General features: G+C 33.8%; 2 protein-coding genes across 2 annotated transcripts; one reads left to right on the forward strand and one right to left on the reverse strand.

Moving 5' to 3' along the window:
* Positions 1-818: 818 nt before the first annotated feature.
* LOC134281474 (anterior pharynx in excess protein 1-like) lies at positions 819-5,464 on the reverse strand (the record flags this gene model as incomplete). The annotated part of the gene is made up of 5 exons (XM_062763937.1): positions 5,369-5,464; positions 4,627-4,728; positions 3,044-3,126; positions 1,098-1,193; positions 819-927 (listed from the first exon to the last, which is right to left on the reverse strand). Coding segments are annotated over exons 1-5 (434 nt in total), but the record flags the coding sequence as incomplete, so codon positions are not given.
* Positions 5,465-6,973: 1,509 nt separating this feature from the next.
* LOC134281484 (WD repeat-containing protein 62-like) lies at positions 6,974-11,686 on the forward strand. Its single transcript, XM_062763948.1, has 5 exons — positions 6,974-7,039; positions 8,066-8,262; positions 8,410-8,534; positions 10,598-10,956; positions 11,419-11,686. The coding sequence occupies exons 4-5, from the start codon at positions 10,727-10,729 to the stop codon at positions 11,684-11,686; spliced, it is 498 nt and encodes a 165-aa protein (XP_062619932.1). The 5' UTR covers positions 6,974-7,039; positions 8,066-8,262; positions 8,410-8,534; positions 10,598-10,726.
* The last annotated feature ends 684 nt before the right edge of the window (positions 11,687-12,370 follow it).

Genomic DNA, 12,370 nt, shown 5'->3' on the forward strand with positions numbered 1-12,370 from the left:
CTTTTAATTTTATGTACGATACTTACTATCTGAGTGAAATCTGAATATAGTTTACGGACATCATCTTGTATGTAGTGTAGTATTAGACGGGTAAGTAAGAACTCTTGTGCACCCGTTTCGGAGTTTATTTGCAAAATTTATTAATTTATAAGTATAGATACATTGACAATTTCAGAATTTAACTGATCAACTGATTTATCATTAAACAATAAAATGTACCAAATTTCTCTTCACGGTTCCGCCCTCACTAACGGTCACACCGTCTAACATATTAATAGCGAGCGCAGCGAGGCGGCGCGAAGCGCCGCTCGCGTAGCGAGCTCAATAGACTAACGTGTACGAACAGAGGAAATTCGGGTTGGAATCTGCACATTGTTCCAAGAAATTTTTATGAGTCCACGTGAAAACATTCTCATATCCCAATAATCCTTTGCGGTGCATAGCAACATGGTGGCTAAAACATAGCAACAACGTACTTGAAAAAAATTACAAACAACGATTTAATGCAATCTCCATGTCACAAAACTATCGTTTTCGTTCTAAGTCAACAGGACTTTTTATTTGACGTCATTCTTTCGTCACTTCAACGGCTTGGGTATTTCCGATTTTGTCGGAAACTTCCGAAAAGTTCGGAATCTCGATCCCGATGCCTGGGAAGCGATTTTTAAAAATTCTTTTCTTCTTTTTAAATGAACTGAGTTTAGGCAGTGCAAGTAAATGCTGTGTCAGTTTTTGATAGTAAATAACTGCGCTCGCCCCAACGGTCGCACCGTAGAACATATTAGCTATAAAATAAATATATAAATTATTTGAAAAACCTTAAAAAATATTTACGTGTCTGGCAACGACTACCAGTGTACCCATGGTAGCAAGAACAAACGCCAGGACTTGTACAGGACCCAAACTGACAGCCAGGATTACAGACAGCTGTAAACAAAAAATAGAAATACTTACAGCAAGCTATGATTAAACGCTTTAATATAGAAAGAAAAAAATTAATTTCAAAATATTAGAGAAAGTTATGATCGTAATAAATAAGTTTCATTTCTTTTTAAAAATGTAGCTTGTATTCCTCAGTACATTGTAGAGTTTCTTACGTGTTTGACAGGAACTTCCAGTATACCCACTCCTACAGCGGCAGACGTTAGGAGCAACACAACTACCACGCCAATGACAGGATCTGCTGCATATAGCTGTTCAATCACGAAACAAAATGCACTTTTTTCTCTTGTAGAAAATACACATTAATTTTGTGAAATAAAAATTTCATCGCGTAATCATGCAATTATTTGACTATTAGAGCCAACATAATGTCATTTTTCTGGCATTAAAATTTTACAAGCATAATTTTTTTTTTAATTTTAAACCTTTATTGAAGCAGATTCAAAAATCAAAAATTTAAACCTTTGTTGAATTTAAGAGATTCAAAACAATATGTTTCATAATTAGAAAAGAAAATCAAAAGCGGGAGTTAATGATATAATTTGTTGTACATATTTACACTAAGAAAAGTGTTAATTGTAGGTAAAAATAGCTACCTTTACCTCTGGACTTTCATAATATATCAACTATGCATATACATGTATTTTGGATCATGTAATGATATGTCATAACAAATTTCAGAAATAGAATTTTCTGAGCCAACAAAAAATATTTCACTGCAAAAATACCTCTGTGTGCAACCAGTTATTCATAGCACCCACGTGTCCCACTATCATTGATGCACTGGCATACTATAATAACTAGACAGTGTTTCCTTTAATAATTTTTTGTCTCATATGCTCGACAGGCTCACCGCAGCTATAGTTTCTGTCTTTTTCTTATTCGACAATTTAAAAGAAGAGTTAGAATTTAAGATATTTTGAGCATTTGTAGAATTTTGAATGACTGTGTGTCATGAGACATAAATATTAAACTCTTTTTTATTCTTTGTTTCTTTGCAATGAGTTATACAGATTTAATCAATACCGGGACATGAGCTGATTTTTTTTTCAGTTTAAATGTGTAATTAAGGTATTTTTATGAATTTTAAATTGTTATGATCTATTAAACTAAAGTAAACCTTTTCCAGTGGCGCATATTCCATATAGGAAAAAGGCTGTAGCCTACACATCATTTTCTCAAGAATAAAAATTTGGTTGAATGAAGGAGCGGGGAGTTGAAAATAAATCGTACCTATTAATTATTGTGTTGGGGGGGGGGGGGGAAGCATTCTTAATTATCCACACTTTTATACCTATTTGATTATGTTTACAGTTTTGCTTTATAATGAAGGACAAAACTATTCCCTTAGCTTGACATTTTTTAAGCCAAACTTCAAGTGTTATTAATATCAAGTCTGTATCAGAAAATTTAATCAAAAGCAAAATGATCCCATAATATGTACAGGAAACGAAACTGATAACTTGCATTATGTTTGTTAGTCAACATTTTGATCGAATTTTGATTATTTAGTAAGGAAGTTTCCATATTTTCTAAGCAGATATCGAGTAAAAGGATAAGGTCTCAGTTTTTGTTAAGTTATCTTCACATCACGATATAAACTATAATATATGTACAATATTATTTTCACTGGTCAAATTAAAATTGCAGATGTCTGAGTTTGCAAAAGTTGTCCCTTAGAACCCCCCACCCCCCCCCCCCACCCCCCAATATCTATCGAGAGGAAGCTCCTTGACTACCCACACTTTGCAGCTCTGGAATTAAATACCGTGACTTCACACAAGCCTACACATCAGCAGAAAGGAATATACGCCACTGTTTTCTAAATGTCAGATTAAATACATCTGTACATGAAATATATAGTATTATAAAAGGGTTTATATTGTACAGGACGACAATAATGTAATTCTGCTTCTATCAAAGCTTATAAAAAGTTCTTCCTTAGGAAATATTAACCATAGATATTAAAAAAAGGTCTTCTTTTTTTTTGTCATTCAGATTGCTACAGAATTTTCTGACATCAAAATTGTAGCTCATATTGCTTTAAAATATTATATGGTATTCTGGCATCTTTCTATTTTCCCTTGTATAAGGTACTTACGTTGACAGTTATAACCTCCATATCCGGCACAACATGTCCGTCTATAGGACACGCGATATCGCCATAAAGTAGCATAGTGAGTACTGTAAAATACGTAAGAAACCATTTCAAGATGAAAAGTATGCCGTTTAAAAGAAAGAAACCCGACTTTACCTCAAAGTACTAAGAGCTTGGTGAAAATTAAAGGCTGTTAGATTAAATTTTTAATCGCGATTTAGTTTTGTTTGACCCTTCCATCTTCCATTCACTGAGCAATTAAAACCATCTAACGAATAAATTATCGGAACAGAAATGACATTCATCTTGAAGTAATAACGATAAGAAAACAAGATGAGTTTGTGAAACACTGATGCCCCCGTATGGCAACATCAAGCGAAGGTTAACCTTTCTCAAATGCAGATCAAATATGCTGGTACCTAAAGTAAGACCTTTTCACAAGAAATACAAATGTTAACAAGATGTGTTTGTGAAACACTGATGCCCCCGTATAGTAACATAGCAAAAATGAAAGTTTTCTTTAATGCAAATTTAATTAATTAATACCAAAAGTAGGATATTCTCACTGGAAAACAATTAAAGACTTTGAATAGGCCAATATTAAATTTTTTAAATAAGTACAAAAATCCCCAAGGTCAAAGGTCAAGGTAATTGGTATCCAATGAAAAGTCTTTCCATATAGAATACTAATGTAGAGTATGGAATCCCTAGCCCTAACCGTTCAAAAGTTATGGCCAAGGTTATTTTTTTCAAAAGTAGGTCAAACTCCAAGGTCAAAGGGTCAATGTTCTTGTTATCAAATGAAAGGTCCTGTCACAAGAATTAAAATTAATATGTTAAGTATGAAAGCACTAGCCATAATACTTTAAAAGTGATGGTCAAGGTTTTTGTTTTTTTAAAAGTAGGTCAAACTCAAAGGTCAAGGTCAAAGGGTCAGAATTCTTGGTATTCAATGAAGGGACTTCTCACAAAGATTACATATGTGAAGAATGAAAACTCTATCCCTTACCGTTCAAAAGTTATGGCCAAGGTTAAATTTTTTCACAAGTATGGAAATCTACAAGGTTAAGATCAAAGGGTCAAGCTTAAGGTTGTTGGTATCCAATGAAAGGTCTTTTAACAAAAAATATACATGTAAAGTATAAATGTCCTGATATCTACGGTTCAAAATAAAATAAAAGTTTAAACTTTTCATGTAAAAGTGAGTCAAATTCCAAGGTCAAAATGTCAAATTTGGTGGGACCCAAAGAAAGGTCTTCTCACAAGGAATACATATATGTGAAATATGAAAGTCATACCTTCACTAAATCAAAAGTTATGGGCAAGGTTAAAATTTTTGTGGACAAACAGACAGACAGACGGACGGACTGACACTACAAAAACTATATTCCTTTATATTCTATATAAAAGAAACTGACAAATTAAAATGATTATCATAGTTATTTTTAAATCTTTCGTGAAATATGTAATGCCAATTTATAAAATAATATAAATGATTATATCAGTGATAATATTAAATATATATATATTGAAAAACAATAACTAGTATCATTCTATTGATTTTTTCTTGTATTTAAAAATCTCACCATTTTCCCCAAATGCGACTTGTGCACTCTACGACCTCGTAAGGTTCTACGTTTTTAATTACTTTCGTACAAGGGCTAGCATCAATTCCAGTTCCAGTGATCCTTAAATTAGTGTTTTAGTAAATATAAATTCTTAGAGCAATATGAGCTGCATTTTTGAAAATTTTATTTTACTGTTGTAATTTTGGTAAATTTGTATGTAACTTAAATCTTTATGATCTATTTGACTAAAATAAAGCAGAAGAAATACTTCTATGTACAATCCAATATACAGTTTTATATAAGACATCATCATTGTACAGGACGACAATAATGTAATTTTGATTCAATCAAAGCGTATTAATAGTTCTTCCATCGGAAAAATGAACAATGAAAGTTTATTAACGTTAGTTTATTCTGTCATTGTGGTAGCTTTTTGTAATATTACAACAAAAAGTTCCGACATCAAAGTTACAGCTCATATTGCCTTAAAAAGAAACTGAAATATGAGGACAATGTTATTTAGATGTATATATTGTCATTATCATTTTTTTTTAATTTGAAATGTTTACTGAAGTTAGTCAAAAAATTATTTTATTTTTGATTTGAAATATTTCATAATTTTTTAGCTTACATGTACTACAGCAATATGGACAGAAGAGAGAGAAAAAGAGAGAAAGAGAGAAAGGTAGAATTACTTTTAGAACGGTTGATTATTTTCTTTCCAAAAAAAAAATAATAAGATAGCTCTAGTGTTACTTACAAAAGGAGGAACCAAATGCAGCTGGTGTACATAATGATCAACATAGAAACTCAGTTTTAGGACGCTGTGAATTCTCTGTAACTGCAGAGGTCTTTTATTGCAACAGGATGCGGAAGTAGAGAATTTACCACTGATTGACTGATACGTATTTACAAGGCTAGTGTTCGTACTGTATTTAAATTTACAGATTGAGTCAAACCCATGTCTTTCTCTTAATCAAAAAAATAATAATGACAATGCATACATCTAAATAACATCGTCTTTATACGGTATAAATCTCAGTGGATTCGATACGCAAAGGTATGTTCTACGCATGCGCGGATCCAGAAGGGGGGTCGGGGGGGGGTTCAGAACCCCCCTGGAAAAATGTATATACTAAAGCAAGAAAAAAGTCACCTTGGAACCCCCCCCCCCTGGAAAACATTGACCCCCCTAATAAATATGAATATGTCTAAAAAGGGTATGAAAAGTGAAAGATTTGAGGCAATGGAAGTCAAAGATTACTCCCCCCCCCCCCTTAAAATGGGTTTTTCACGTTTGGGCGAGTTAATGTTTTTTTTTTGCTTGTCAAGAAATTTCTGGGATTGGAATATTTGAAAGGGTGGACCCCCCTGGAAAAAAATTTCTGAATCCGCGTATGTACAATTTCTACAACGAGTTGATGAAACAAGAAAATCAGTAGTCACGCTTAAAGTCGTCATTTTACAAGTTCTAAGGTCGACATAATGACCTTGTCAGTAAGAACAATTTATCATTGAGTTAAAGGCTGACTGACATTTTTCATATTTATCGGTTGTCTATTATTTATACACTGAATTGACGACGGATTTTTCGTTATTTTCCGATCAAGACAAAGAGCACACGACGGTAGATGCTCACACCTCCATCCCACCTCTGATGTTTTGTAGATTTGTGTTTGCTCTGTTTCTATTTTGTATTGCTTAATGGATTTTCTTCAATTTCATCTATTGATGATTCTGAAATACTACCACAAATGTAATATAATTGTAATGACACAATATGCAACATCAAAATCGACGAACAGGAAGTACTGTAAAATCACATATTTTTTCGTGGTTTGAGGAAACAATGTTGGTTCGTGGGGATTTGATTTCGTGGATGAAGAACTTTTTAGTGGTTGTGTAACTATATAAAAATTTACATTTCGTGGTGGGAAAATGAACAGATGTATATACCACTCATGGTTGTATCAATATTTAATGAATGATTAAAGATTCATTAAACTGATCATTTTTAATTTGTCATTAAATTCAGTTGTATCAATGTTTTAATGAACGAATCCGTGCATGAAACCTTCATTTAATTCCTCAATTTTAATGAAGGTAAGGGGGCTTCATTGAGTCGTCATTAAGTATGGTGGCCTACATTATTTTTTGCCCGCTTTGAACAGTAATTAATCTTAGTGCCCAGAAAGCCCTGAGAGTCGAAACCTTTCATTCCCGAGAATGTGAATTTAACTTTTCTCTTTTGTTCAACAAAAAAGATTTTTAAGGAAACATTCTGGACTGTTGGTGAGCTATCTGCTTGAAGTAATGTTCATTTTAAATGTTAATTCCAGGGTGCATTATGTAACAAATATTGAGAAAATTATGAAAATAGAAGCTCATGACCAAGAAATTCTTTGTGTCCAATACTCAAATCTAATTACAGGTGGGTGAGTTTGTTTTTTTTAGATCCTTGCATGGAAAAAGAAGTTACATTCTATAAATTTATTAATGACATGGATGTTAAATATTATAGACTTTTGCTTTCATGCTAAAAAGAATTCCATTAAATAAATCATTTTGCAATATAAATAATAGTTTCTATTAAAAAGGTGATGATAATGAACAGTGTTAATTCTAAAACAACAACAAAAAACTTTACAAATAGATGAACAGGGCATAATTGTGATAAATCACAGGCCCATGGAAATTCCAAAAGTGGAATCAGGTGACCAAGATAATAAGGCATCCCCTGTCGACCGGTCACATCCTTTATATGCCCTTATGACTGATCAGATAGACAGAATATTCATTTTTTATGAAACAAAGGCCTAACAATACTAATAAGTATGAAACCTGTCACTCAGAACATCCATTAAAATAAGGAGGACTAGCTTTAAAACTTTCAAAATTTTTATTTTATTTTTGAGCTTCACGTGAGGCAAACAAGTACAGACAACATATAAATCTTAAAATTAATAATGAATGAACATAGAATTAGCGTGCAGTATTATTTTGAGCTCTCAAGAGTGAAAATGAAGGAATGACTCAAATATAATGTTAGTCTTAAATCCCCGAACTTCTGATCCATACAGTAAATTTTGAACTACAATTGCATCAAACAATTTTACAGTAAAAAAAAAACATTTTCCTGAAAATAAAATGCTATAATATTGAAACTTTTCTCCAGATGACAATTACTATCATTGTACACGAGGAGGGTATTTTCACAGTGTCTCTTTTTGAAAAAAAAAATACAACATTGGCTTTTGGTGCAGCTTGGAGCATTCATTGGCTTCAAAAGAGAGAAAAAAGATATAAATCCCAGTATAAATTATAATTACTTTATAATTTGACTCAAATTTTTCTATTAAATTTTAGTTTTTATGTCTTAGGTCCTACGCTAATTGCGTCTGACAGAAGGGGTCGTTAAGGAATATTTTTACATAAAGTAATAGTTGTTCTTGATAAGCTCCCAAGCTGATGGCGTCTGGTAGTAGAGATCGTCTTATTCACGTCTTTAACGTGGATCAGAGTTACAATTTGATGCAAACCCTCGCTGACCATTCCAGCTCTGTTACTGCCATCAAATTAACGGAGAACGAAGAACAAATAAAGCTGCTCAGTTCCAGTACAGACAAATCTGTTCTCTTCCGAGATGCACACAAGGTATACCTCAATCAGCATGACATTATTTTTTTATTGTATTAAAATATGCATTGAAGTTTAATGTTGGCTGAAGAAGCGTAATTTATTTGTTGGAATACTAGTACCATTTAAACAAGCTGGTTTTCAAGCGTTTTTTTTCTGTTGCAGACTCCAGAGTGTCAGTTTGAAATTTCTAAACAACAACATGTCGTAGGCACCAATACATTGTATGACATAGATATCGAAACCACACAGAAACACATGGCAACTGCATGTCAAGACCGAAACATCAGGTAATCTGCGTTAACTTTTACATTATTCCAGAATTTACAGGGCAGTGGAAGTTTGGGCTTCTTGTTCATATAAAAGTAGACAAAACATCCCTTGACATCCTTTAGGATCAGGTTCACTTTATCAATACTCTTGGAAACACACCTTTTTTGAACGAAACACTCACCTAATCACTATGTATACGGAAAACAAACATAAAGATTTGATCCTAGGTCTCGATTAAATGAATTATTGTGATCTAAATTACATTTTTGCGTTACACATGAAAGTTATATAAATTCTATAGTAATCTGAAATATGCTTTCTCTATTCTAAATTAATGTTCATAAAACAATAAAAAAGAATAAGAGCAGAACAAACACGGACTTCTGAAACATCAGAGGTGGGATCAGGTGCCATGGAAGTGTGGGCATCCCCTGCTGACCGGTCACCCCCGCCGTGCTCCTTGTCATGATCAGAAAATAACGGAAAAATTCGTTGTCAATTTGATGTATAAATAATGTACTTACAATTAGTATGAAAAAGTCAGTCAGCATTTTACTCAATGATACATTGTAAATTGTATTTGCTGACGAGGTCATTGTATCGACCATAAAACTTAAAAGATAATGACTTTAAACGAGACTGCTGATATTCTTGTTTCATCAACTTGTTTGTCACTAATTTACCTAGTTATAGAAATTGTTCAGTTGAGCATGCTCTTGCGTATCGAATCAATTGAAATATATATACTCCGTATGCAGGTGATGGTATATTGCTGCATAAGCAAGGGAAAGTTAAAGTCATCACGTTTATCATAAAAGCTTTGTGTTTAGATTGCTATTGTTGTCTTTTTCAGGTAAAATATCCAAGTATGAAACATATGTGTCAGACTCTGTGGTATCTTTATTTCAAGCTCACAAGGATATATCGTATCCACAAAGGAATGGAAATGACCATTATTATTTGACAATACGTCGTCGATATATCTTAATGTCGCGTTGAAAGTCACAGCAAGTGTTTTATTCTTATCACGTTTAAAATTTTGCATAAATTCTGCTTCATTTCAATACATAAATGGGTCTGCTAATAACGGAGCGCAATTGGTACCTGTTGGAATTCCACTAGATTGTGGAAGAACTTGTCTCCAAAAACCACAAAGATATTGTCAATCATAAACTAAAGCAACTTTTCGATGGCAACTTCAGAGTTCTTATTTGTGCAATCAGAATGTGTTTTAGCAAAATAATTTTGACAAATGACCAGGTAGGTAAATTTACGAGATTCATTTTTATTGAAAAAGCAGCTGTCAATAATATCAAAAAGCCTCGACTTTAATTATCATGGGGAATGGTTGTGTACAAAGTTGAAAAGTCATAAGTTTTAAGCTGTTGACTTTGGTAAATTTCAAACTGTCCAAAAGTTATTTGGAATTTTTGAGTATCCACATTGATTCAAACCACTTCTTGAATATATTGTTGCACAGTGCACGAAGTTTTTCCCTCACTACTGTCAATATCTTAGTAGAAGTAACAAAAGAGACTTGGTTGAACATTTACTGGAGCCTGCAATGTATTTTTATTTGTAATGATTCTTATGAAGTTTTGGAATCCAATATATTTGTGGAAGTTTAAAATACTGCTCATTGTACATGTTAAGTTCTAACTTCACAGTGCTTATAGTAAAACCCTTCTCCTAAGCACTTGATATTATATCTATAGTGTTCCTAGGGATCTGCCTAACTATTGATATCCTCTAACAGATTCATGAAATTGTTTTTCTACAAGAAGATTGATTAAAAATTGACATTTTCCGGAATTGTAACCCCACGGTCAATGCATTTACAGTGAATGTAAAATATGGTTAGAATATGTTTAGAAACCAGTAAATCGAATTGTACCTGGCCACCACGAAGTCACAATGTTTAGTTGGTATGGCGATATCATTCGAATATTTTGTTTATAACAAAAAAAGAATTCATAAATATCAAATACGTAATCTTAACAATGTACAATTTAATATAATCATTTTCATTCAATAAAAAAAAAGTTTCTGCATTATATATGGATAAATGTACCTTTTATAGAGTATACAGCATTGAAACAGGGAAGCAAACGCAGTGTTACAGAGGAGCAGAGGGAGCTAAAGGGGTGCTACTAAAGCTTCATTTAGACCCTCCGGTCAGTACGCGGTCACTAGTTGTTCGGACAAAAGTATGTGTCTACTGGACTTCAAGTCGGGGGAAATTCTAGCCACCATGATCGGCCATTCGGAGCAGATCAATGGTGTCAAGTTCATGCCGGACCTGAAGCGTCTGGTGTCGGTGTCCAGTGACGGCTGTATCTTTCTTTGGAGACTGCCCCCCGAACTGACCGAGTCCATGCGAGGCCTCCTGGAGGAGTTGGGAAGACTTCCGTTTGAGGCCATCAAAGGAGAGATCAACAGGTGGGAGAATATTTTATATAATCAAAGTTGTACAGAGAAATACGAAGAATTTCTTGATAACGACATACTTTGATGTGTTAATATTTTGCCAATCAGCTGTTGGAGAAACAATGCGTAAAGGTTTGAGAGCGGATGAGGGTTTCATTTACACATCCGTTCGTTAGAAAAGGAAATATAACCTTTTTGGCAACTGAGAATTTCTCACACATCATTTCTCGTTTTTTTCATGTTTTGCAAATAATCAATACGTACACAGTAACGAAAATATTATTGCAGATGCGTAAACAATACTAGTTGTAAATAAAAAAAAATAATTGTCAACAGTATCTCTTCTGCATACATATCGTTTGTACAATGTTCTTTATCCATCGAACTATATTCTAAGCTTTCTCTGTTTTTTTATTTTCATTATTTATCACATGTGATTAATATGAAATGAACTAAACTGAGGTGAAATATTAGGAACCAGGGATCAAGCTGGAGTCGGACTTACCGGATTGCTGATCCCGCCCCTCTCTCGCTAGAAAAAGCTCTGGAGGAAGCTGTTAGGAGCCCCGGTAAACAGATGGATACAGCCAAGATCCAGGAAGAGCTAGAGCCCCAGGTACATGAAGAGTCACCTAGTATCCAGACAGAAGTACAGGCTCCCAGAAAGGAGGAACTACCAGACTTCAACAGCACGATAACTGGACTACCCGGCTGGATCCAGGCGAAGGTGAGAAAGGAATAACAAGCCAGGTAAGCTTTAGGGAAGATGTCTCAAAGTGATCCAGATTATAGTAATAATGGCTTACATGGGTCATCATCAGATCAACAGAAAGGTAAATAATCAATGAAAATTTACATTATCTTACAGATAAGTTTCGGGTTATAATTAATCAAATGAAGATACTACAATAACATGTAGTCAGCTTTTAGGTCTAAGTGAATGTTTTGCAAGGGTTATTTGGGGAATAGTCGGTTTAGGAGGAATTAAACGAATATTAACACAGAAAACAAGATTTTGAACTTGCAGAGGCTCTTTCATTGTACGGAGTACCACTTTAAATGATAACTAGATGCTGTCATGAGACAGTAATACCCGCACTAAGGTGTTTGCCTCTAAATACACGCTCCTACATATTGGGCGGCATTCCAAAGAAATAGTCAAAATAATTCTATAATTTACATGTATTCATCAAATTGAGTATGCAATTCTCAGACCCTGTGACCTATAACTCAGAACCTCTTATATTTATTTTATACATGCTTAATTCATTATATACCCGTCTGAATTTTATTAATGATGTAAATTCATGCACGGATCTGCTGGGGGGGGGGGGGTGTAGGACCCCCCCCCACCCTGGAATTTACAAGGTTAGAAAATGTATATACTAAAACAAGGAAGAACTTACAATGGACCCCCCTTGGAAAA

Source organism: Saccostrea cucullata, unplaced genomic scaffold (assembly GCF_032062105.1).
Source record: "Saccostrea cucullata isolate Sc308-1 unplaced genomic scaffold, CSIRO_AGI_Scuc_v1 ctg14467, whole genome shotgun sequence".
Taxonomy (NCBI): domain Eukaryota; kingdom Metazoa; phylum Mollusca; class Bivalvia; order Ostreida; family Ostreidae; genus Saccostrea; species Saccostrea cuccullata.